This window comes from Hylobates moloch, unplaced genomic scaffold, assembly GCF_009828535.3.
Source record: "Hylobates moloch isolate HMO894 unplaced genomic scaffold, HMol_V3 SCAFFOLD_6, whole genome shotgun sequence".
Taxonomy (NCBI): Eukaryota; Metazoa; Chordata; class Mammalia; order Primates; family Hylobatidae; genus Hylobates; species Hylobates moloch.
This window is the reverse complement of record NW_026652281.1, coordinates 156235819-156259958: the sequence shown is the minus strand read 5'-3', so window position 1 is coordinate 156259958 and position 24140 is coordinate 156235819. Positions and strand designations below refer to the sequence as shown.

General features: G+C 59.7%; 3 protein-coding genes across 6 annotated transcripts; 1 reads left to right on the top strand and 2 right to left on the bottom strand.

The window, feature by feature from the left end:
* The first annotated feature begins 3537 nt into the window (after nt 1-3537).
* Nucleotides 3538-12879, top strand: MGAT4B (alpha-1,3-mannosyl-glycoprotein 4-beta-N-acetylglucosaminyltransferase B). The gene is made up of 15 exons (XM_032158877.2): nt 3538-3928; nt 8508-8693; nt 8783-8923; nt 9011-9144; nt 9521-9567; nt 9877-9990; nt 10215-10290; nt 10411-10525; nt 10846-10976; nt 11175-11282; nt 11364-11557; nt 11893-11971; nt 12050-12137; nt 12212-12324; nt 12421-12879. Exons 1-15 carry the CDS (start codon nt 3832-3834, stop codon nt 12442-12444), a joined length of 1647 nt encoding a protein of 548 aa, XP_032014768.1. The 5' UTR covers nt 3538-3831; the 3' UTR covers nt 12445-12879.
* Nucleotides 12880-13980: 1101 nt separating this feature from the next.
* LTC4S (leukotriene C4 synthase) lies at nt 13981-16969 on the bottom strand. Of its 4 annotated transcripts, XM_032158895.2 has the most exons (5): nt 16356-16942; nt 14811-14910; nt 14638-14708; nt 14472-14553; nt 13981-14240 (listed from the first exon to the last, which is right to left on the bottom strand). In XM_032158895.2, the coding sequence occupies exons 1-5, from the start codon at nt 16567-16569 to the stop codon at nt 14099-14101; spliced, it is 609 nt and encodes a 202-aa protein (XP_032014786.1). In that variant the 5' UTR covers nt 16570-16942; the 3' UTR covers nt 13981-14098. The 4 variants fall into 4 exon arrangements, with proteins under 4 accessions (XP_032014786.1, XP_032014784.1, XP_058296213.1 ...); XM_032158893.2 differs by having other exon boundaries at nt 14472-14708; nt 16356-16958; XM_058440230.1 differs by lacking the exon at nt 14638-14708 and having other exon boundaries at nt 13981-14553; nt 14811-14893; nt 16402-16969.
* Nucleotides 16970-17068: 99 nt separating this feature from the next.
* On the bottom strand, nt 17069-18217 carry LOC116471953 (uncharacterized). The gene has a single exon (XM_032158896.2). The coding sequence runs from the start codon at nt 18199-18201 to the stop codon at nt 17578-17580; it is 624 nt and encodes a 207-aa protein (XP_032014787.1). The 5' UTR covers nt 18202-18217; the 3' UTR covers nt 17069-17577.
* Between the last annotated feature and the right edge of the window lie 5923 nt (nt 18218-24140).

The window sequence follows — 24140 nt, the reverse complement described above, 5'->3', positions numbered from 1 at the left end:
CTCACGCCTGTAATCCCAGCACTCTGGGGGGCCGAAGTGGGAAGAACACCTGAGGTCAGGAGTTGGAGACTAGCCTGGCCAACATGGTGAAACCCCATCTCTACTAAAAATACAAAAATTAGGCTGGGCACCCCTGGTGGCTCACACCTGTAATCCCAGCACTTTGGGAGGCCGAGGCAGGTGGATCACCTGAGGTCAGGAGTTCGAAACCAGCCTGACCAACATGGTGAAACCCCGTCTCTACTAAAAATACAAAAATTAGCCGGGTATGGTGGCACACGCCTGTAATCTCAGCTACTCAGGTGGCTGAGGCAGGAGAATCGCTTGAACTCGGGAGGCGGAGGTTGCAGTGAGCCGAGATCACTCGACTGCACTCCAGCCTGGGCCAGGGAGCAAGACTCCGTTTCAAAAAAAAAAAAAAAAAAGGGCCAGGCGCAGTGGCTCATGCCTGTAATCCCAGCATTTTGGGAGGCCGAGGCAGGTGGATCAGGAGGTCAGGAGTTTGAGACCAGCCTGACCAACATGGTGATACCCCATCTCTACTAAAAATACAAAAAAATTAGCCGGGCTTGGTGGCGTGCACCCGTAATCCCAGCTACTCAGGAGGATAAGGCAGCAGAATTGCTTGTATCCGGGAGGCGGAAGTTGCAGTAAGCCGAGATTGTGCCACAGCACCCCAGCCTGGATGACAGAGGGAGATTCTGTCTCAAAAAAAAAAAAAAAAAAAAATTAGCCGGGCGTGGTGGCGGGTGCCTATAATCCCAGTTACTTGGGAGGCTGAGGCAGGAGAATCGCTTGAAACTGGGAGGCCGAGGTTGCAGCGAGCCGAGATGGTGCCCCTGCACTCCAGCCTGGGCGACAGACCGAGACTCCGTCTTTAAAAAAAAAAAAAAAAAAAAAGGCCAGGGATGGTGGCTCACGCCTGTAATCCCAGGATTTGGGGAGGCCGAGGCAGGTAGATCACAAGGTCAGGAGATCGAGACCAAACTGGCTAACACGGTGAAACCCTGTTTCTACTAAAAAATACAAAAAATTAGCTGGTCGTGGTGGTGGGCGCCTGTAGTCCCAGCTACTCAGGAGGCTGAGGCAGGAGAATGGTGTGAACCCGGGAGGCTGAGCTTGCAGTGAGCCCAGAAGGTGCCACTGCACTCCAGCCTGGGCGACAGAGTGACTCCGTCTCAAAAAAAAAAAAAAAAAAAAGATAAAAAGAAAATTAATTAATTAATTACAAAAAAATCCAAAAAAATTTGTTTTAAAATTTTTAATTTTATAGAAATGAGGTGTCACTATGTTGCCCAGGCTGGTCTTGAACTCATGAGCTCAAATGATCCTCCTGCTTTAGCCTCTCAAAGTGCTGGGATTACAGGCATGAGCCACCGGTGACACAGGGCCTGGGTGACTAAGTTTTGTTGTTTTTTTGTTTGTTTGTTTTGTGTTTTTTTTTTTTTTGATACGGAGTCTCGCTCTGTCGCCCAGGCTGGGGTGCAGTGGCGCGATCTCGGCTCACTGCAAGCTCCGCCTCCCAGGTTCACGCCATTCTCCTGCCTCAGCCTCCCCAGTAGCTGGGACTACAGGCAGCCGCCACCACGCCCGGCTAATTTTTTGTATTTTTTAGTAGAGACGGGGTTTCACCGTGTTAGCCAGGATGGTCTCGATCTGACCTCATAATTCGCCCGCCTCTGCCTCCCAAAGTGCTGGGATTACAGGCGTGAGCCACTGTGCCCGGCCTCTGGGTGACTAAGTTTTAACATTAAGTAACTCATTAACAATTTCTAAGGCCCTTTATGTCACAACCTAAGTGAAAAGCCATTATCCTTTGCCACAAATAGAAGACATCTGTGAAAACACGACAGTTTCCTCTAGAAGGCTCCTACAAGCCCCAGTCTCTAGTGCGGAAAGTTCCAGGAGCACTGAGTGGGGAGCCCTGTCCTTTAACGCAGGGCCTCAGGATCTAGCCCACTTGAGCCTCTGGCTCGTCCACCCCCTTCTTGGCATCAATCTCTCTGCGGGGGAATTGTCCAGACCCCTCGAAGCTCCCGATTCCACCCAGCCCCAGGTGTGGGCCGGGGCCGGACTAGAAGACAAAGCCGCATTCAATCTCAGTCTGAGTCCAGCCCCTCGGGCCTCCCGTGGGCAGGCGGGGCAGAGGTCCCTGCAGCCTCCACCGGGAACCGGGCCCCTAGGACTGGGAGGTCCAAGCCGGCAGCGGGCCAGGAGCTGCCCAAAGCCTGCCCAGAGGCGGCGCTGGGCCAGTCCCTTTATAATTTGCGCCCTTCCTGGTTCCACAGAGGATTGAGGAACGCCTGAAATTAGAACGCGAATGGGCCGTGAGTGGTGGCTCACGCCTGTAATCCCAGCACTTTGGGAGGCCGAGGCGGGCGGATCACAAGGTCAGGAGTTCGAGACCAGCCTGGCCAATACGGTGAAACCTCGTGTCTACTAAAAATACAAAAATTAGCCAGGTGTGGTGGCGGCCGCCTGTAGTCCCAGCTACTCGGGAGGCTGAGGCAGGAGAATCGCTTGAACCCGGAAGGCGGAGGTTGCAGTGAGCCGAGATTGCGCCACTGCACTCCAGCCTGGGCAACAGAGCGAGACTCTGTCTCAAAAAAAAAAAAAAAAAATTAGCCGGGCGCCTGTAATCCCAGCTACTCGGGAGGCTGAGGCAGGAGAATCGCTTGAACCGGGAGGCTGAGATTGCAGTGAGCCGAGATCAAGCCACTGCACTCCAGCCTGGGCGACAGAGCGAGACTCCGTCTCAAGAAAAAAAAAAAAAAAAACCCCAATGAAGGCGTGGGCCCCCATCAATAGTGGGCTGTGCTGGGCGGGGCGAAGTGACACCTGCACCACCGGGGACAGGGCCCGTTGCTCCCGTTAGCGGCGCGCTCAGGCCGCCCCTGCCCCGGGAAGCCGGTACGGTTCTGGGCTGGTCACTGCTCTGCATCCACGAACATCGGCCCGGATACCCCCTAGAACGGCCCATTGTTCCCGCCTCCCGGGCCCCTGCGCACCTCCGTCCCGCGGCCCAGAAGAAGCTCCTGAGCGGGGAAGCGCCCTGGGCAGCGGCGAAGGCAGCAGTCGCTCCCGCATTCAACCGCCCAGTCCCCCGCGCCACCCAGAGCCCCTCACGCCCGGGAAAGAGCCCCAAGAACGTGCAAGTGGGGTCGGGGTCCGCGCGCGGAGGAGATGTTGCCGAGAAGACTACCGGGGTCCCGGAGCGCCGCCCCCGCCGCCCACCCCGGCTGCGGTCGACCCGCACTCCCACTCCGGCCTTACCTGAGGCCGACTCGCACGAGCCCACGCAGGGCTGCGGGAGCCGGTCGGGATTCCAGGCGCCGGACCCCATCCCGCCCCCTCGCGGCGCCGGCGGCGGTGGTGCTGCGGCCCCTTTAAATCCGGGCCGCCCCGCCCTGCGCCGTCGACTCCGCGGCGGCCCCAGATCCAGGCCCCAGATCCAGGCCCCAGATCCAGGCCGGGCCGCGGCTCTCGCCGCCCAGCCCAGCCCAGCCCAGCCCGGCCCGGCCCGGCCCTGCCGCGGAGGCGAGGCCGCCAGTGTCCCGCGCCCCTGATATCTGCAGTGAGCCTGATATCTGCCTCTGCCCTTCTGAGCCTGTTCCTTTTCCCTGAGTACAGGGCACAAAGCTTGCGCCCTGAGGAGCGGCCGGCGCGCTCCCTGGCCCGGTCCCCGCCCGGCCCCGGGCCCCCCGCCCCTCTCCGCCCCGGGGCCGGGGCCCCTGCCGCCGCCGCCGCCGCCTTCCGATCCCTGCGCCCCGGCCCCGGTCCCCCGGGCCATGCAGCCTCGGCCCCGCGGGCGCCCGCCGCGCACCCGAGGAGATGAGGCTCCGCAATGGCACCTTCCTGACGCTGCTGCTCTTCTGCCTGTGCGCCTTCCTCTCGCTGTCCTGGTACGCGGCACTCAGCGGCCAGAAAGGTGAGCGCAACCCCCGCCCGGCCGGCCTGGCCCGCACCTGGCGCACCTGGGCGTCGGCGGCGGGAGCGGGCCCGGCGGTGGCCGCGGAAGGCGGCCGGAAGCCGACGCAGGCGCCCCTTCCCCGCCCGGGCGGCGCAGAGGACGCCCCTCCCACCCTCCCCCACTTGTTTGCTGCTGGAGCCGCGGCGTTCTCCTCGGGCCCGGGCTGCGCCTGCCCGCCCAGCGCCGGCCGCGCCCGTGGGTGCTCCGGACCGGACTCCGCGGGCGCAGCTGTCCCGACGCTGAGCTGGGGACCCTTGGGGTTCTCGGAGAGGGGCAGAGACCCAAGGTCACAGAGGTCCCGGAACGCCAGCCACAGCCACCTGGGCAGGAGCTGGGGCGGCGTGAGGGACACAGGCGCGAGGGCACCGCTAGGCGGTCAGGCACCACCCCCCCGACCCTGCTTCCCGCTGCCCCGCGCCGGCCTGGGCGACCCCGGCGTGACACCCGGTCCTGAGACTCCCTTCGGCGCCCAGAACGCCTCGGCAGCATCCGGCCTGTGGGAGCGGGGGAGGGAGGGAGGCGTCCTCAGCCAGCCTGGCCCCTGCTGCCCTGCGCTCCCGTGCGGCCCCAGCCCGTCCTCCGCACCCCGAGCTTCCCGGGCTGGCCCCCGCCCTCTGCGTCCGCCCAGCGCTTTTGCAGGCGGAGGGTGCGGACCGATAGCCCCCCGCCGCCAGGCTGGCGGGTCTTGGCGATGGTGGGACCGGGTAGGGCCTGAGCCCTCGGAGGCGCTCTTCCCCCGGCCTGGAGGTTCCGGGAGAGTGGCCTCCTGCCTGCCTGCCTGCTGGAGGCCTAAGCGTGCCGAGTCCGGCTGCCCCTCGGCCTCCCCGCCACCTGCTTCCCTGTTTCCCTGTCCCGGAGCGCCACCCCAGAGAAGCTGAGGAGGAGGGCGAGGGGACCTGGACCCTTCCGGACCCTCCGAGCTCCATCTACCCACGCCGAGCTCTGCCAGCACGCCCGCCTGCCGCACTTGTTCTGTCAGGGCAGAGGCCTGGGCTGGCCTTGGGGCTCCAGGGCCAGAGAGGCATCACCCAGGGACTCTGCCGGGAGCCTGCCTGACACGGGAGGGATGGCTGGGGCAGAGGCCGTGGTGGTGGGGTATATCATCAAGGGCAGGCATGGCTGGGGCAGAATTCTCTGTAGGTAGGGTGTGTCACCTGGGGAAGGACATTCTGGGTCCTTGGCAGGGTGACTATAAAAGCACACTGGCATGAAGGCCTAGGTGGGGCCATATCTGAAGGGCTGGGGCATGCTCTTCGAGCCGTGGGTAGAGCCATGAGCCCTTGCCCTTTGTCCTCAGCCAGTGTGTGCCTCCCACAGCAGCCACATGCCCCTGGATTGATGTCAGGAACCACCTCTGCAAGCCTGGCTTACCACAGGGAGCCAGTCTCCAGGACAGGAGAGTGAGGGAGAGGCACTGGCTCCGTGGCATCCACTTTGTCTGGGGGGCATCCAGGAGGCTGGCTGAGGGCCTGGGGAACAGGAGAGCAAAGAAGGGGAGCACTTAGATTCAAGAGCCCAGCCCCTAGGGGATGGAAGCCTAAGGATCCTGTGAGGCATGAGTAGGGGGTGACCTAGGCCTGCCTTGTCGAGGGGCTGTCACTGTTTCTGTGGTGACCCAGTAGTACCAGGTCTTTGGAGGCCTCAAGAGAAGCTAGGAATCTGGGCTCTTATGTGAACCCATCTCATTGTCACATGTAGAAAATCTGTCTTAAGCCCCTGGTGAAACCAGACTTAGCCAGTCTGAGGCCAGATCGGAACCTGGCCTCCACTTTGCAGCCAGCGGGCGTCCAGGAACTTGAGGGAAGGACCCAGGAAGTGGAATCTGCAGGGAAGGAAGGAGGTGGGCAGGGAGCCAGAGAGGAAGGACAGCAGGTGCGGGCATCATCCTGGAAACCCAAGGTCAAGCCCAGGACAGCCTCTTAGACCAACGCAAAGTGGACCCTGGAGAAGGGTTTGGGGCCCAGTTTCCCATCTAGCCTGTGAAGCAGCTCTGCCAGCACTCAAACTGTGGCCCTCGGCCAAGCACCTGCTGAGGATCTGCCCAGGGAGGCAGACCCCTGGGGGCGGCCCAGGGTCTCAGCCACGCAGCGCTCCCAGCCTTCAGGCTGTCTGCCTCCCCAGGCCTGGCCTTCAGCAATGACGGACACCCTCCTTGACTCCTAGGAGGTTGCAGGATCTGGAGAGAAGGCAGACACCTGCCACACACATGCATGGTGACAGCAGACCGTTATCGGGCCTGATATCTGCCTATGCCCCTCTGAGCCTGTCCCTATGCCCCTCTGAGCCTGTCCCTTTTCCCTGAGTACAGGGCACAAAGGTTGTGCCCCAGCTTGGCTCTTTAATCTTTCCCCAACCAAAAGGGAAGCAGGGGGAACTGTGGTTTGTGGGCCCCAGGGTGTCCTAATGACTCGCCTCCAGGGGAGGGTGACACAGCCTCCAGGCCTCACTGCTGCTGCACTTAACAATGTGGCCCTGAGGCAAGAAGGTGTGGCAGGGGCTCCCAGGCTGGCCCCTCTCCTCACCTGAGCTGCCTACCCAGCTCCCGAAGGCTATAGGTTGCCAGCATGGCTTGGCAGAGCCCTGGCATGGGGCCCGGCCCATGGGGAGGCAGTCACAGAGTTGGACCCACAGTCAGAGAAGCTGAGGGCAAGGCGGGTGGAGGAGCTGGCAGGCGGGGGAGGCTGCCCAGGGCCAGGGCCTGCAGTGCGCAGGGAAATGACAGAAGGGTTGGTGTAGGCCGGAGCCCGTGGGGCCCTTTACCTCCTGGTAAACAGGACCTGGGGGAGAGGGGAGGCCCCTAGGAAGGAAGCCAGGGTAAGGCGCAGGCTGTTGCCAGGGTGATTCAGGCAGCCTCACCCACCACTGCCCACCCAGCCTGTCCATCTGAGGCAGTCGTGTGGGACAGAGAAAGCCAGGGTGGGGGTGGGCAGTGGCTGTAAGTAGGCAAGCGGGGACTGGCATCTAGGCAGGAGGGAGGTGCACCTGCAGGTGCAGGTGGCCCTGAACCCACTCCTGATGGCTCTGTAGGCCTCTGCACCTCCAGTCCCATCCCTGTGGGCAACCGCTGCCTACACCTTGGTGTCGCCCAGCAATGGGTGAGCCCTGAGGGTAGCCAGCTCTGCATTCAAGGGGTTAGGTTTCCAGGGTAACCCAGCCCCTGAGCCCAGCGTGGAGCCTGGCAGATCTGGTAATCTGACTCCCCCTTCCCTCCCGCCAGGGGCTGTCCAGAGGCTCCGCTTGGCCTCAGCCTTTAGCCCCAGAGAGGCAGGGTGTGGGAGGGTGGGGGCTAGCTTCTTGAGTAAGAGATACCTCAGGGAAGGTCTACCTGGCTCCCTGCTCCTTAAACCTTTCCCTCCTGCTCAGGTCCACCCCTTCCTCTTCCCTGGTCACTTGGTACTTTGACCTCCTGCCTCTGTTTCGGAAAGGGGTGTGCCCTGAGGTGACTGAACTTTGCCTGATCGTGACCTTGATCATGCACAGGGCTGCTGGTGGGGTGAGGCCATCCCACGAAACTCTGGGGTCTGTGAAGCCACCAAGGATCAAGGAATGGAAGAGCTGCCTGGGGGTAGAGGGAGTTCTGTCAGGCTTCTTAAACTTGGAGACTTGGAAACATAAGGCCTTGTAGGCCACATAGGTTTTCAGAGGCTCGCCTGGCAGAGGCCCTGAGCGTCCTGCTGCATGGACTGTGGGCACCGAGCCACCAGGAGGTTGTTGATCTCATTCTTGCTCACTGGTCCTTCCCAGACTGATGGTGCCTCTCTACTGTCCGGCAGCCCCACCTGTGTGCTGCCCCATCCACCTACAGCCCTCATGCCTGGGCCCAGCTGGAGGTTCTGACATGGGCCCCCTGGGGTGGCATGCAGACCCTTCAGGGTGCCCCAGGCGCAGCACAGGTCTCCAGAGACACAGGCACTAGGGCATTCAGAGCTAGTCCCCTTGCTGCTGTCGACTGTCCTTGAGCAGCCCCAGGGCGGGTTTCTCAACCTCATCTGCTCACCTGAGCAATGAAGTGAGGTGAGCTCCTGGAACTGCAGCAGCCACCCCCGGGGCCATTGTGAGGCTAAGAATCCAGTGCAGGGTGAGCAACCAGCGACAGCTACAAGGACAGTGAAGAACTAGCACCAGGACCTTGGGTAGCCCACCCCCTGGAAGGAGCATGTGCTGCAAAAAGCAAGAGTGGGCTTTGGAGGCCAACAGACAGAGCGGATTCGGTCTGAGGCTGTTCCAGCCCTTGCTTAGGATCCACCTACCTAGGTCTGGGAATCGTATTCTCGTTTCAGATGCCGCCTCAGAGGATAAAATAAGCCCCGGTAGGGGAGAGTACTGGAAGAGGGCTAATTCCCCTGTTTTTCTCCCCACAAGCATTAGTGTCAGTGTAATTTTAGAGTGACCCCAGCTATGTCACGTGTGGCAGGCACAACAGATGTAAATGAGCTGTTGCAGAGATGAGCACCCAGATGTGTGCGCTGGCACACTGAAGGGGCCCGTAGGGCGGCTCTAGACTGCCCCCTCGTGACGGCTTGCGTACCACCTGCAGGCGACGTTGTGGACGTTTACCAGCGGGAGTTCCTGGCGCTGCGCGATCGGTTGCACGCAGCTGAGCAGGAAAGCCTCAAGCGCTCCAAGGAGCTCAACCTGGTGCTGGACGAGATCAAGAGGGCCGTATCGGAAAGGCAGGCGCTGCGAGACGGCGACGGCAATCGCACCTGGAGCCGCCTAACAGGTGAGGTCTGAGGCGGGAGGGGGAAAAGGCGGGGGCGGGCTGGTTGTAGGCTCCCTAGTCTCAGCCCCGATCCTTCCCGACCCACCCAGAGGACCCCCGATTGAAGCCGTGGAACGGCTCACACCGGCACGTGCTGCACCTGCCCACCGTCTTCCACCACCTGCCACACCTGCTGGCCAAGGAGAGCAGTCTGCAGCCCGCGGTGCGCGTGGGCCAGGGCCGCACCGGAGGTATGGGCGTGGACAGGGAGGAGCACGGGGTGGGGGGGACGGGTGGCCCCCGCGCCCTTTCCAGCGTCGGACCTCCGTCCCCCATAGTGTCGGTAGTGATGGGCATCCCGAGCGTGCGGCGCGAGGTGCACTCGTACCTGACTGACACTCTGCACTCGCTCATCTCCGAGCTGAGCCCGCAGGAGAAGGAGGACTCCGTCATCGTGGTGCTGATCGCCGAGGCGAGTGAACCGGGACTCGGGGTTGGGGGACATTCAGAGGAGCCCCCGCGGTGCAGAACTGACAGCAGGAGCCATTCCGAGGAGAAAGCTGTTGGAAGTTCAGTTGCTAGTTTCATTCGCAAATGTTCTGAGATAGAAAGTTGAAAAAGGGCATTCTGGTGCCCTCTACCCCTACCCACCCCCCCATTCCCCCGTCCTTGGTCATGCGAGTCCCAAAGGGAAAGGGCTGTCTCTGGGGCCCCTTACTCTGCCCTCAGCACAGCAGGCTCGTTCCCTCCACGTGGGGGGCATCTGAAGCCTGTGCACCTTCTCCAAGCCCTTCCAGGCCTTTTGGGGCAGCAGCAGGGCTAAGGGAGGGTACTTGGTCTCCCCACAGACTGACTCACAGTACACTTCGGCAGTGACAGAGAACATCAAGGCCTTGTGAGTACTGGTGGCCCCAGAGAGCTGGTGGCGGGAGAGCTCTGTGCGGGGTGCTGTGCTGGCAGGTTCCTGCCTCCCCGTAAGATGGTGCCTTTCCTATCTTGGGGGGAGGCAGGGAACTAGTTGGGGAGGGGTGGGTGTGCAGAAGCGGCCCCGCCCCTCTGGAGCTCTGCTACCTCAGTTGGCTGGGTGTAGGGGGTGGTGGGGGGCTGGCACTGGGTGAGCCTCAAGAAAGAGCCACAGTCTGGTGGGCTCGGCCCCCCTCAGCCCCTGGAGGCTGCATACAGACTGGGCCTTCCCGTCCCCCAGGTTCCCCACGGAGATCCATTCTGGGCTCCTGGAGGTCATCTCACCCTCCCCCCACTTCTACCCTGACTTCTCCCGCCTCCGAGAGTCCTTTGGGGACCCCAAGGAGAGAGTCAGGTACTAGTTACTCCCCCATACCCTCAGCAACCTGCCCACCTGTGCTGAGAACCCATCTACTGGTGTCTGAGTCCAGGGCGTTTCCCTGCAGTGCCCTGAATTACCCATGGGAGGACCCGTGCATGGGGGTGGGGGGACAGAAGCTGCCCACCCAGCGGCTTCTCTGCGGAGCCACACAGGAGGTGGAGGGGTCTGAACTCCTGAGGCCCCGCCCCGGCCCACAGGTGGAGGACCAAACAGAACCTCGATTACTGCTTCCTCATGATGTACGCACAGTCCAAAGGCATCTACTACGTGCAGGTCAGCCCCAAGCCCTGTGTTGCCTTGCCCTGCCCTGCCCTGCCCTGCCCTGCCCTGCGATGGGTCAGGTCCATCTGGGTGCTCTTCCTGAGCCCCAGCCCCTCTCTGCTCACCCCGCAGCTGGAGGATGACATCGTGGCCAAGCCCAACTACCTGAGCACCATGAAGAACTTCGCACTGCAGCAGCCTTCAGAGGACTGGATGATCCTGGAGTTCTCCCAGCTGGGCTTCATTGGTGTGCCCCTCCCCTTACCTGAGGGTGCCTTTCAGTCCCACCTGCCTCTGCCATCCTCTCTCCCAGTCCCACAGTGTCCGCTGTGAGCCTTTGCCCAGGTTGGGCCCTGCCTGGTGTGCGTGCTACAGCCCTGCCTGGCCTGTTCCTATTGCCTGTGCGTCAGACATGTCTGCCCTCATCACCTGTCTGCCCGCCTGCCCCGTTATGCCCACACCTGCCTGAAGCCGGCCCCTGGGTTTGCTGTGAGACTCTCCGGGGCCCCTGCAGGGAGAAAGGAAGTAGGCGGAGCAGCACTGCCCACTCAGGCCCCTCCCCACCAGGTAAGATGTTCAAGTCACTGGACCTGAGCCTGATTGTAGAGTTCATCCTCATGTTCTACCGGGACAAGCCCATCGACTGGCTGCTGGACCATATTCTGTGGGTGAAAGTCTGCAACCCCGAGAAGGATGCGGTGAGCAAGAGCTGGTGGGACTGGCAGGGGCAGGGCCAAGGGGCAGGCAACCTCCACCCCAAACTGTGTCCCTGTCCTCTATCTGATCACATAGAGAAGGCACTGTCAGCTGTGGGAGGGCCCTGGCAGCCCCCAGGAGAGGCCATGTTGAGGAAGGAGGGCTAAGCCGAGCCCTGGGGTGTTGCCCACCCTCCACAGAAGCACTGTGACCGGCAGAAGGCTAACCTGCGGATCCGCTTCAAACCGTCCCTCTTCCAGCACGTGGGCACTCACTCCTCGCTGGCTGGCAAGATCCAGAAGCTGAAGGTGGGCTGCGCTGCAGGCTCTCCCTAGGCCGGGCTCAAGGTCGGGGCCCACGCCATCGCTGCTGTCCCTCCTCTGCTGCAGGACAAGGACTTTGGGAAGCAGGCACTGCGGAAGGAGCATGTGAACCCGCCAGCAGAGGTGAGCACGAGCCTGAAGACGTACCAGCACTTCACCCTGGAGAAAGCCTACCTGCGTGAGGACTTCTTCTGGGCCTTCACCCCTGCTGCGGGGGACTTCATCCGCTTCCGCTTCTTCCAGCCTCTAAGACTGGAGCGGTCAGTGCCAGCACCTTGGGTCTGCAATGGGGGCGGGGCTGGCTGGCCACCAGGGTGTAGGCTCCACCAGCAAATTCTCCTCACATTCTTCAGTTTCCTCATCTGCAGTGGGCCTCCTAATGGTAACTACCTTGTGAGGACTAAGTCAGGCAGCCCCTAGGAGCTCAGGGATGTTCCCGTCACCATCCTCCCACAGGAAGGCCCTGGTCTCTTTGCACAGCCTGACAGCTGCCTGGGGGGCCCCCCTGGCGCAGGCCTGGCCCTTCTCTGCTGGGCCCTGGGTGCTGTGCTGGAGCGCTGCCCCCGCAGCAGCTCACAGGCCTGCCTGGCTGCAGGTTCTTCTTCCGCAGTGGGAACATCGAGCACCCGGAGGACAAGCTCTTCAACACGTCTGTGGAGGTGCTGCCCTTCGACGTAAGTTCGGTAGGTGTGGTGTGCACTGAGGCCGGGCCTCCCGCGGCCACCTGCTTCAGCCCTTGATTCTGTCCCCAGAACCCTCAGTCAGACAAGGAGGCCCTGCAGGAGGGCCGCACCGCCACCCTCCGGTACCCTCGGAGCCCCGATGGCTACCTCCAGATCGGTGGGTAGGGGTTGGGGGAGAGCGTGGGCTGGGCTGGGGTTCGGGGACACCCTCTCAGCGCTGCCCTCCCCCAGGCTCCTTCTACAAGGGAGTGGCAGAGGGAGAGGTGGACCCAGCCTTCGGCCCTCTGGAAGCACTGCGCCTCTCGATCCAGACAGACTCCCCGGTGTGGGTGATTCTGAGCGAGGTGAGGCTGGGCAGGGCCAGGCCAGGCACGGGGAGCAGCCAGGGAGACCCTGGCGGAGCTGAGAGGCCGTGCTGACCCTGGGTCCGGCTCTTCCAGATCTTCCTGAAAAAGGCCGACTAAGCTGTGGGCTTCCGAGGGTACCCTGTGGCCAGCCCTGAAGCCCACGTTTCTGGGGATGTCATCACTGCCGTCCCCGGAGGGCCAGATACAGCCCCGCCCGAAGGGTTCTGCCTGGCGCCAGGCTTGGGCCGGCCTGGGGTCCGCCGCTGGCCCGGAGGCCCTAGGAGCTGGTGCTGCCCCCGCCCGCCGGGCCGCGGAGGAGGCAGGCGGCCCCCACACTGTGCCTGAGGCCCGGAACCGTTCGCACCCGGCCTGCCCCAGTCAGGCCGTTTTAGAAGAGCTTTTTCTTGGGCGCCCGCTGTCTCTGGCGCGAACACTGGAATGCATATACTACTTTATGTGCTGTGTTTTTTATTCTTGGATACATTTGATTTTTTCACGTAAGTCCACATATACTTCTACAAGAGCGTGACTTGTAATAAAGGGTTAATGAAGTGTGTGCCTCAAATGTGAGCGCCCTGGGCATCTCCCTCTGCCCCTGCGGTTGGCTTCATTTGGTCTGTGCCCCAACGTGCCAGCTAAGCCTGGCACTGGGCCTCCCCAGCCAGCATCAGCAGCGACCTTTCCCTGCTAAGTCAAGGAGCCAGCCTGGCCTGCAGGCGCGGGGTCCAGCACCTGGGTGTGCAGCTGCAGTGCCACCTCGGTGCCAGCTCACCCCCGTTCCTAGGATCAGGCTGCAGAGTCAGTCACTGGTGAAACCAGCTCAGAATCTGGGGCCACAATGCCTATAGCAAGTCCCCCAAATGCCTCCCCCATGTCCAAGGCCTGCGATGAGGCCTTCCCTTAGCTCCTCAAGCTGAAGGCATTTCCCAGCCTCCTTGTTCCCCTCCGTGTGTCTCAGCTTGGTCCTCGTCCTGGGTCCCCGACACTCTCCTCTGGCACGTTAGGGTCTCCCGCTCACCTCAGGGCCTTTGCACACACCGTTGCCCCTGCTTGGAAAGCTCTCCTTTCTCCGTTTCTCCTGCATACTTGGCTAAAAGTCACTTCTTTGTTCCTGTGGGCCTCCTCTGGATCCCCAAGGCTTCTGGATATTTCCTTGAGACCGCCTGTCACTGACTCACTTCGTTCCCATGGTGCCCGCAGCTCTGCGGACCTGGGAGGGCTGCCCTGAACACCTACAGTTAATGAGGGGGATCCAGTGCTGACCAAAAGAAAAAGGCCGCTGCCCTCACCTGGGGAGAGAGCCACAGGCTCTATCTAGTGTCAGATGTCAAGGCCAGGGGACGAGGGACTGGGGCGGCTGAGAGTCAGGAGAGGGGAGGCCCCTGAGGAGGGGGACCGGTGAGGAGACCGCTGAGCGCTAGGAGGGTGAACCCCGGCAGGACTGGGCGGCCTTGTGACTCCGAGGCTGAGTAGGGAGTGGGGTAGGAGGTGAAGACCGGATCCAGTCCCGCCCCAGGGGGAGGTCCCGTTCCTTCGTAGCCCCTCTGACGCCGTCACTAGGAAGCCCGCCGGGCTGCCCGGGCTTGGGCTGGGCCCCTCCAGGCTCCGTAGCCCGCGGTGCGCTACCCCCGCGGACACACAACGCAGCCCGGGTCTCGGTCACTAGAACTTTAATGATAGAGACTAGGATGCGGAAGCGAGCGCCCCTCCCCGGGGCAGCGGGAGGCTCCGGCTCTTCTTTCCCGGCTCCGTCGGCCCGGCGGCCTTGGTCTCAGGCCCACGGCAGCAGCGTCCGGAGCCGTCCGAGGAGCGCGGCGCGCAGCGCGGCCGGGAGGAAGTGGGCGAGCAGGCCGAGCGCAGCCAGCGCCACCAGCAGCCAGAGGGCGCGCGCGCTCGCGTACAGGGGTGCCAGCCTGCGGGCGGCGGTCAGCCGGGAGGTGGCGCGAGGAGGCCCCGCTTCTTCCCCGCCGCAACCCCGGCCCCACGGGGACTTCCTCTGGCCGCCGCCAGGGCTCGCCCACCGAATCCCCAAAGGCGCTGGGCTCCGGCCCGTGGCCCGCCCCCAGCTTCGGTCCCGCTCCCCAGGAGCCCCGCCCACCCGCGATTTTTCCCCGGCCCCGCCCCGCTCCCCGTCCGGTCCTCACCTGAGCTGCGCGGAGCGCGCGTAGCCCTGGAAGTAGCGGAGGCGCGCGAACAGGTAGACCAGGCCGCACAGGGCCGCCGCCCCTGCGAGAGGTACGCGCAGACCTGGTGAGCGCGCTGCGCGGGCCCCGGGGGTCCAGCGCGTGCGCCCCTGCCCCACACCCCGACCTTCATGAAAGAAGATGCCGGCGACCCAGAGCGTGGCGAGGAACAGCGGGAAGTACTCGCTGCAGTTCACCCTGCGGTGGGCGGGTGGGATGAGCGCGCGGGCCGGGATGGTCCTGCGACCCGGACCCGCCAGGGGCTCGCTCCCCGCCCCGCGCCCTCCCGCCGCGCCTCACTGGGCTCGGTAGACGCGCTCGAACTCGGGTGGGCCGGTGGTGAGCGGCGGCGACACGCGGAAGGCCCTGCGCGCTGAGATCACCTGCAGGGAGAAGTAGGCTGCGGGAGGAGGGGGAGCAGGAGTCAGATCTGGACACCCGAAGCCCCGGAGATGAGAGTGGGAGGGATCCTGCAATCTGGCCCTTCACTGGGCCGCGTCCTCTCTTCCCTAAGGCGGAACCCCGCCCCTCCCACCCGAGGAAACCTCTCGTCTGACCCATCCCTGGCCTGCCCTGTGTCCCTGACATTCAGCGAGGAGGGCAGGGCTGAAGCCTGGGGCGCAGAGAGGCCCTGTCCCAACCTGTGAGTGTATGGGGGAGGGTGAGTGATTCAGGCACAGGGACACCTGCTCCGCAAGAGAGACCGCTTGAGTCCTTGTTTCTGAATCATTTCACTCGCAAAACACAGGCAAATGCAGCTTTCAGGTCCCTGGCCAGGAAGTGCCTCGGGAGCCTGAGGGCAGAGCTGGCTGCATCCTCCCAGGTGCAAGGAAGCACACTCCCTGTAGCTAACAGTCCCTGCTCACCCACCTACCAGCGCCCACCAGCAGGGCCCTCTGACCCTGCCTCAGGCCAGGATCACTAAAGCCTGTGTCCCTGTGCCTCCAAACCTCAGTTTCTCTGTTCCTGCATTCCGGTCCCAGGCCTAAATCTGACACCTTCTCTCCTGCTCCCAGGAGGTTGCAGCTGGGACTCTCCTAGCCTAACCCCAGGACCCGAGGGCTGGGGTAGTTGCAGAGGGTGGGCTGGCCCTAAAGTTTCTCTGTGAGCAGGAGCCCTTCCCTTGGTCAGGTGAGGCCAGGCCAGACCACACACAGGCCAGTGCTGGCTGTGCACTCCCCCCCGAGACCTCCCGTCAGACCATCTCCCCCTGAGTCCTGCAGCCCTGGCACCTTTGCTGCTGGGCCCTCTGCAGATGGGTGTCACAGGGTGGCCATCCAGCTCAGGGCAGGTGCGGCTGGAGGTCAGGCTGGCCTGTCTGTCCAGCCCCTTCAGAGCCCCCTCCCCAGGCTGTGCCTTATCCTAGCCCACACACTGTGGAGTAGTGGTGTCTCTTAAGTGGCAAGGATATCTGGCCCAGGAATGTGTCCTTTAGGGCCAGTCTGAGAAAGGCATTAAGCAGGCTCTTTTTAGGGGGCTGGAGGAAGGAGTCCCACCTCTACCCTGCTCCACGTGGTCCCAGTATGGAGGTGCCTTTGAAGCAGGGCCAGGGAATGGGGGCTGCTTGCTGGGACGCTCAGAGAGGGGACAGCTGGAAAGAGCAGAGATCAGCTTCCCCAAGCCCATGGCTATCCTACCATTTGTCCTGGCACCCTTGCCACCCCCAAGTCCTACAGCTCTCACAGCCAGGTGCCCCCCAGGTCTCTGAAAGTCCCCACCCTCTTCCAGCTTGGGCTTGGGTCTGGGTTGGAGTCCCCACCTCTGCCCTCCACCTGGGCCTAGGGGGCAGAGGGCAAGCTGTAGGGATCTGAGGCCCACCCTCTTCCTAGATAGGAACCAGCCCACCTTGCAGCAGGACTCCCAGGAGGGTGACAGTGGCCAGTAGAGCTACCTCGTCCTTCATGGTACCGTTGGCGCGGTGGCACAGGCTGTGTGTGAAGGCGAGCTGGGGAACGCTTAGCCCCGTCTGCTGCTCAGAGGTCGGCCCAGGAGAGGAAGAGCAGCCTCGGTGCTCTTCCCGCCCCATCTCAGTGGAGGGGGTGCGTGGGGGTGTGACCATATCACACAGAGCCAGGGAGCCAGGCCAGGCCAGCAGGGAGGAAACCAAAGTCTGGGCAGGGGAGAGCAGCCAGCTGGAGACAGCCTCACCACTTCCTGCTTGTTCGTGCCCCTTCCTTGCCTAGTCCTGGGTGGCAGAGCCCAAGCTGTCCATCTGGGTCAGCTCCAGCTATGGGTGTGCCCCCTGCTGCATCACCCCATTTTCTCCAGGGCCTTGCAGACCCCCACGTCATGCTGGAGCCAGCCCCAGGCTCCCGGCTGACTCCTCCACCCACCTTATCTGTTCCCTGCCGCCATCCAGGCTGTTCCTGGCAACCCCTGCCGCACCCTCCTCTGCGGAAGCCCTTCCCAGTGCCTTTGGCTTCAGAATGGAGTCCCAGCGCCCCCCAGCCACACTGGGCCCCACAAGCTCTCCTTCAGGAAACCTCATGCCTACCAGCCTTAGTCGTCGCAGGGGTTCCATGCACAAGGGTCACCCTGCCAGGAGGAAACCTGTTCAAGCCCCCTGGGTGGCGGGAGGGTCAGCCCTTGTGGGCCATCCCTCTCCCAGGCCTCTCTTGGGCCTCCCACGACAGTCACCTGCCGCGTCTTTCTGCCCTGCAGCCCTCTTGCCTCAGGGTAACAACCCTCCACCACCTTCCTAAGACAGCTGCCCTCCCCACACTCAGGCCCTGTGGTCTGGACAGTGCTGACTCCTGCCCCTTCCAGGCCTGTGAGATGGACACTGAGTCAAGGCTGACTCAAGATGGTGAGATGTAGTTCTGGAAACTTCCTTAGAACTTTGGGACAGGAAACTCGGAGTGGGGAGGAGGACTACGGCAGGCCACCCTGAGGAGGACAGGGCCCACGCAGGGCCAGGGAGAGAGGAAAGGTGGCACCTGAGGACTCCTGTCTGGAGTCCTGGGTGTCCCCCTCGCCCCGCCTGGAGCGCCCCCGGCCGCAGGCCTTCCCAGTTGTGCCTAATGGTCACTTCCTCTTTTGGCTTGAGTGGGTTTGCGGTGGCTTTTGGTCAGAAGTGGCAAAGTCCAGACTGACCCAGAAGCACAGGCAGGAGCTGGGGGAGGCCACAGGCCGTGCTGCAGGGGTCGGGCCGCATGGCTCTGCCCTCACACCTGGTCCTTCCTTGCTGCCCCAAGCTCAGCTCCAGCCTGAGGCTCAGAGCCTGCCGGGCTCTCTCAGAATCCCTTCTTCCTCCTCTGGGTATCGCCCCTGCCCCTGGAAACCAGATATGCCCCAGCTGGGGGCTCTGTGAGCTTCTCCAGGGCTCAGGCCCGGCCCCTGCTTTAGACCAAGGTGTGACAGTCATCTTGGGGCTCAGTGATGGAGGACTGCCTCCTAGATCCCGGACACAGATGCAGTGCCAGGGAGCGATGGTGGCCGCATCCTCAGACTCTGCCCACTCAGCCTCCTTCCTCCCTGAAATCTGCCCCACAGGGCCTGCCCGAAGGGTGGGATGCAGGCCGCCACGCAGGGGTTGACGCTGGTGCCAGTGGGCTGTGCCCAGGGTGTCTGTGTGCACCACGCATACATACCTGCATGCCCCTTGGTCAGTTGTCACACACCCATGTCTCTGTGCTTGTGGGTGTCCAAGTGTCTTTGCGAGTCCAGGCCCTCCTGTCGGCCAAGCTCTCATTTCCTCCAAGGCCTGAATGTCCTCCCGTCGGAGTTCATCCCCTCAGTCCACAGCAGGAAGCCAAAGCCTAACATCAGCAGCTTCTGAGGAAGTCCCTTGGCAGATGTGCAGGGCAGAGACTTGGGTCTTGGCCCTGGGAGCCCTCCCCGGGTCTCTTGGTCCCCACCTCCCTCCCTCTGAGCCTGCCCAGGCTGTCAGGGCCTCGCCTGGGCTCAAGCCAGCTCAAGCTGACAGAAGGGCCAGCCAAGCCCCCAGCCCTGCTCGGGCCACCCAGCTTCCATCTTCCTGTCTAGCTCTGGAAGCACCAGCATCAGGAGGGAAGGGAAAGCTCTCCCTGAGCCTCCACAGAGCCCTAAGAGCCTCTGATGCCCACCCACCAGGACCTCTGGGAGGCAGAAAGGCCGGCAGAACCATTGCACAGAGAAGAAATCAGAACTTCTGTGGAGTGGATCATAAGCAGTGCACAACTCAGACCCTGAGCTTGAACAAAAAAGTTTATTTAGAAATTATTTTATATTTGAGACAGGATTGTGCTCTGTTGCCCAGGCTGGAGTGCAGTGGCTCAACATGCCTCACTGCATCCTCAAACTCCTGGGCTCAAGCAATCCTCCCACCTCAGCCTCCCAAGTAGCTAGGACCACAGGCTCTAATTTTTTTTTTCCAGAGATGGAGTCTCGCTATGTTGGTCAGGCTGGTCTCAAACTCCTGGGTTGAAGTGATCCTCTGCCTCAGCCTCCCAAAGTGCTGGGATTACAGGTGTGAGCCACCATTCTTGGCTGAAATTATTTTAGACTTACAAAAAAGTTGCGAAAATCTACGGTCTCGGCCACGCGCGGTGGCTCACACCTGTAATCCCAACACTTTGGGAGGCCGAGGCAGGCGGATTACCTGAGGTCAGGAGTTCGAGGTCAGCCTGGCCAACATGGTGAAACCCCATCTCTACTAAAAATACAAAAATTAGTCAGGCATGGTAGCAGGCACCTATAATCCTGGCCACTCGGGAGGCCGAGAGAGGAGAATTGCTTGAACCCAGGAGGCAGAGGATGCAGTGAGCCGAGATCACACCTGAGTGACGGAGCGAGACTCTGTCTCAAAACAAAACAAAACAAAAAACAACAACAAAAAAAAAACTTGTATAACCAAAATTCAGTTATATAAACCAAGACATTTCCATTGATACAAGTTAGTAATCAAGTATTTTACAGATATTATTCAAGTTTCACCAACTGTCCCACTGGAATAGTACAAAGACCTCAAAAACTTTATGCTAAATTGTGCCAGGCTGGGCATGGTGGCTAATGCCTGTAATCCCAGCACTTTGGGAGGCCGAGGTTGTGGACCACCTGAGATCGGGAGTTGAAGACCAGCCTGACCAACGTGGAGAAACCCCGTCTCTACCAAAAATACAAAATTAGACGGGCATGGTGGCGCATGCCTGTAATCCCAGCTACTCGGGAGGCTGAGGCAGGAGAATTGCTTGAACCCGGGAGACAGAGGTTGCAGTGAGCCAAGATCACCCCATTGCACTCCAGCCTGGGCAACAGGAGCGAAACTCCGTCTCAAAAAAAAAAAAGAAAAGAAAAAGAAAAAAAAAAGAAGCACAGAGAGGGCCAGGCGTGGTTGCTCACGCCTGTACTCCCAGCACAAGGCAGGCAGATCACGAGGTCAGGAGATCGAGACCATCCTGGCTAACACAGTGAAACCCCGTCTCTACTAAAAAATACAAAAAATTAGCCGGAGGTGGCGGTGGGCGCCTGTCGTCCCAGCTACTCTGGAGGCTGAGGCAGGAGAATGACCTGAACCAGGGAGGCAGAGCTTGCAGTGAGCCAAGATCGCACCACTGCACTCCAGCCTGAGCGACAGAGCAAGACTCTGTCTCAAAAATAAAAAAATTAAAAAATTAAACCATAGATTTAGAGAAAACATTTGTGAATCACATATATGATTAAAAAAATACTTTGAATTCAGAATATATAAAAACTCTCAAAACTGGATAGTAAGAAGACCATTTCCTGAGTAAATGGGTGCAGATCCCTGTAGGGCAGGGATCACCTGCTGCACAGCTGAGAACTGATTCAGTCTGGAAGTGGCCTGCGATCGTGAGAGCCTGAGTCTTCACTGGGGCAGCTAGCCTGGCTTCTCTCTGCTCTGTTCTTCTTCTTTTCTTTTCTTTTTTTTTGAGATGGAGTCTCGCTCTGTCGCCCAGGCTGGAGTGCAGTAGCGCCATCTCGGCTCACTGCAAGCTCTGCCTCCCCGGTTCATGCAATTCTCCTGCCTCAGCCTCCCGAGCAGCTGGGACTACAGGCGCCCGCCACCACGCCTGGCTAATTCTTTTGCATTTTTAGTAGAGACAGGGTTTCACCGTGTTAGCCAGGATGGTCTTGATCTCCTGACCTCGTGATCCACCTGCCTCGGCCTCCCAAAGTGCTGGGATTACAGGCATGAGCCACCGCGCCCAGTCTTTTTTTTCTTTTTGAGATAGGGTCTTACTCTGTTGCCCAGGCTGGAGTGCAGTGGCACAATCTCAGCTCACTGCAACCTCCGCCTCCTGGGTTCAAGCAATTCTCCTGCCTCAGCCTCCTGTGTAGCTGGAATTACAGGTGTGCACCACCATGCCCAGTGTATTAGTCTGTTTTCACACTGCTGATAAAGATATACCCAAGACGAGGCAATTTAACAAAAGAAAGAGGTTTATTGGACTTATAGTCCCACATGGCTGGGGAGGCCTCACAATCATGGCAGAAGGCAAGGAGGAGCAAGTCACATCTTACGTGGATGGCAGCAGGCAAAGAGAGAGGAGCTTGTGCAGGGACACTCCCGTTTTTTTTTAATTTTTTTATTTTTTTTTGGTTTTGTTTTTTGAGATGGAGTTTCGCTCTTGTTGCCCAGGCTGGAGTGCAGTGGTGCGATCTCAGCTCACTGCAACCTCCACCTCCCAGGTTCAAGCAATTCTCCTGCCTCAGCCTCCTGAGTAGCTGGGATTACAGGTGTCCGCCACCACGCCTGGCTAATTTTTTGTATTTTTACAAAAAACACAGCCTGCCCATGTTGGGCAGGCTGGTCTGCAACTCCTGACCTCAGTGATCCACCCGCCTTGGCCTCCCCAAGTGCTGGGATTATAGGCGTGAGGCACCAAGCCCGGTCCATTAGATGGTTTTAAAAACAGGAGTTTCCCAGGTGGGCCTGTCCTCACCTGAGGTCAGGAGTTCGAGACCAGCCTGACCAACATGGCGAAACTCCGTCTCTACTGAAAATACAGAAATTAGCTGGGCGTGGTGGTATGCACCTGTAATCCCAGCTACTCGGGAGGCTGAGACAGAATCACTTGAACCCGGAAGGTGGAGGTTGCAGTGAGCTGAGACCACGCCATTGCACTCCAGCCCGGGCAAAAATTCAAGTTATTGCACTTTTGATCTCTTGCCACTAAGAAAGGCACATAGGCCTTGGCGGGCCTCTGGAGGTTTTGGATGCAACACAGTTCACACTGGGGACTGCTGCTTTGACTCCTGCCAGGATGTAGGGCAAGCAACCTCCTCCTGCTTGGTTCACAAAATCGAGCACACCCCCTGGTGCTAGAAATAGCTGTGGTGGAGACAGGGCCAGGTGGTGTTTCTAGCAGAAGCCTCGTAAGAGAGTCGTATTGCATAACCTTATGGTCCCAGATCAAGTCTGTGCCTTCCCCAGCAGGGAATGGACATTGTTCCAAAAACAAAACAAACAAAACTGGACCTTGGGACATTGGGGCACCAAGTGACTGTGTGGCCAGGGCAGTCTGCCATAGGAGCTGGTTCTATTGGGCCCAAGAAGTCCAACAGTGTGGCAGGCCCAAGGCCATCTTTCCTGCAGTGGAAGCGGTGCTCCAGCACCCACGGTGTCCCAGTGCACAGGTAAGCACAAGCACACTCCTATGTCACCCACTGCTGTGGTTCCAGCATGCTCCCTGACAGTAGCCAAAACCCGCCCCCAGAGAGAGGCTCTCTTTCACCAATGGCTTGTGTTTCCAGGCTCCTGACAGTGTCTCCTGATGCACAGAAGCTCTTAAATTGACTGTAACAGATGAATCAGTGTTTTACCTTATGGTTGCTCTTTTTGTGTTTTGTCTAATAAATTCTTTCCAACTCTGAGGTCATCAAGATAGTCTCCTATATTCAGGTCTGCAATCTACTGTAATCCCAGCTACTTGGCAGGCTGAGGCAGGAGAATCGCTTGAACCCGGGAGATGGAGGTTGCAGTGAGCAGAGATTGCGCCATTGCACTCCAGCCTGGGCGACAGGGTGAGACTCCATCTCAAATTAAAAAAAAAAAAAAAAAAAATTCATTGATGAGGGTTCTGCCCTCATGACCCAATCACCTCTTACTAGGCCCCACCTCCCAACACTGTTGCATTGGGGACTAAATCCAACACATGAACTTTTGGGGCATGCATTTAGCAGATTTGCTTTTTCTGGATATTTCATATAAATGCAACTATACAATATGTGGTCTTTTGTGTCTGGCACAACTTAGCAAAATGTTTTTGAGGTCTTTGTTGTATTTTCACAACTTTTTTGTAAGGTTGAAAATATTTCAAAATGAAAAGCTAAAAAAAGAAAACATGGCCAGGTGCGGTGGCTCACGCCTGTAATCCCAGCAGCACTTTGGGAGGCCGAGGCAGGTGGGTCAATGTGGGCGGCAAGCCACCCAGGCGCCGAGGCAAGAGACCGAGGACACGAGCTGTTCCAGTACAATAAAATATAAAACAAGAATAGTTATACCAGATATAGATCTTAGATATGATTATATATGAATATCATTAATCGTTAGTTGGTAGCAATTACTCTTTATTCCAATATTATAATAATCCCTGCTCTATAATCATAACCTAGGAAAAACCAGGCCATACAGAGATAGGAGCTGAGGGGACACAGTGCGGTGTGACCAGAAGACAAGAGTGCCAGCCTGCTGTTATGCCCAGACCGGGCCACCAGAAGGGCTCCTTGGTCTAGCGGTGACGCCAGCGTCTGGGAAGACGCTGTTGCCAGGCGGACCGTGGTCTAGCGGTAGCAAAAAGTGTCAAGGAACAACACCCGCTACTTGGCAGACCGGGAAAGGGAGTCTCCTTTTCCCCGGGGAAGTTTAGAGAAGACTCTGCTCCTCCACCTCTTGTGGAGGGCCTGACACCAGTCAGGCTTTCCCGCAGTTATCCAGAGGCCTAACCGTCTCCCTGTGATGCTGTGCTTCAGTGGTCACGCTCCTAGTCCACCTTCATGTTCCATCCTGTACACCTGGCTCTGCCTTCTAGATAGCAGTAGCAAATTAGTGAAAGTACTAAAAGTCTCTAATATGCAGAAATAATGGCGTAAGCCATCTTTCTCTTTGTCTCCTCTCTCTCTCTGCCTTAGCTGCCAGGCAGGGAAGGGCCCCTGTCCAGTGGACATGTGACCCACGTGACCTTACCTATCATTGGAGATGACTCACACTCTTTACCCTGCCCCTTTTCCTTTGTATCCAATGAATAACAGCGCAGCCAGACATTCGGGGCCACTACCAGTCTCCGCGCATTGGTGGTAGTGGTCCCCCAGGCCCAGCTGTCTTTTCTTTTATCTCTTTGTCTTGTGTCTTTATTTCTATACTCTCTCGTCGCCGCACACGGGGAGAAGCCCACTGACCCTGTGGGGCTGGTCCCTACAGATCACCTGAGGTCAAGAGTTGGAGACCAGCCTGGCCAACATGGTGAAACCCCGTCTCTACTAAAAACTACAAAAATTAGCCAGGCATGGTGGTGGGCACCTGTAATCCCAGCTACTCGGGAGGCTGAGGCAGGAGAATTGCTGACTCCTGCTAGGATGCAGGGCAAGCAACCTCCTGCTTGGTTCACAAAATCCGGAGGCAGAGGGTGCTGTGAGCCAGGATCGCACCACTGCACTCCAGCCTGGGCGACCGAGCGAGACTCTTGTCTC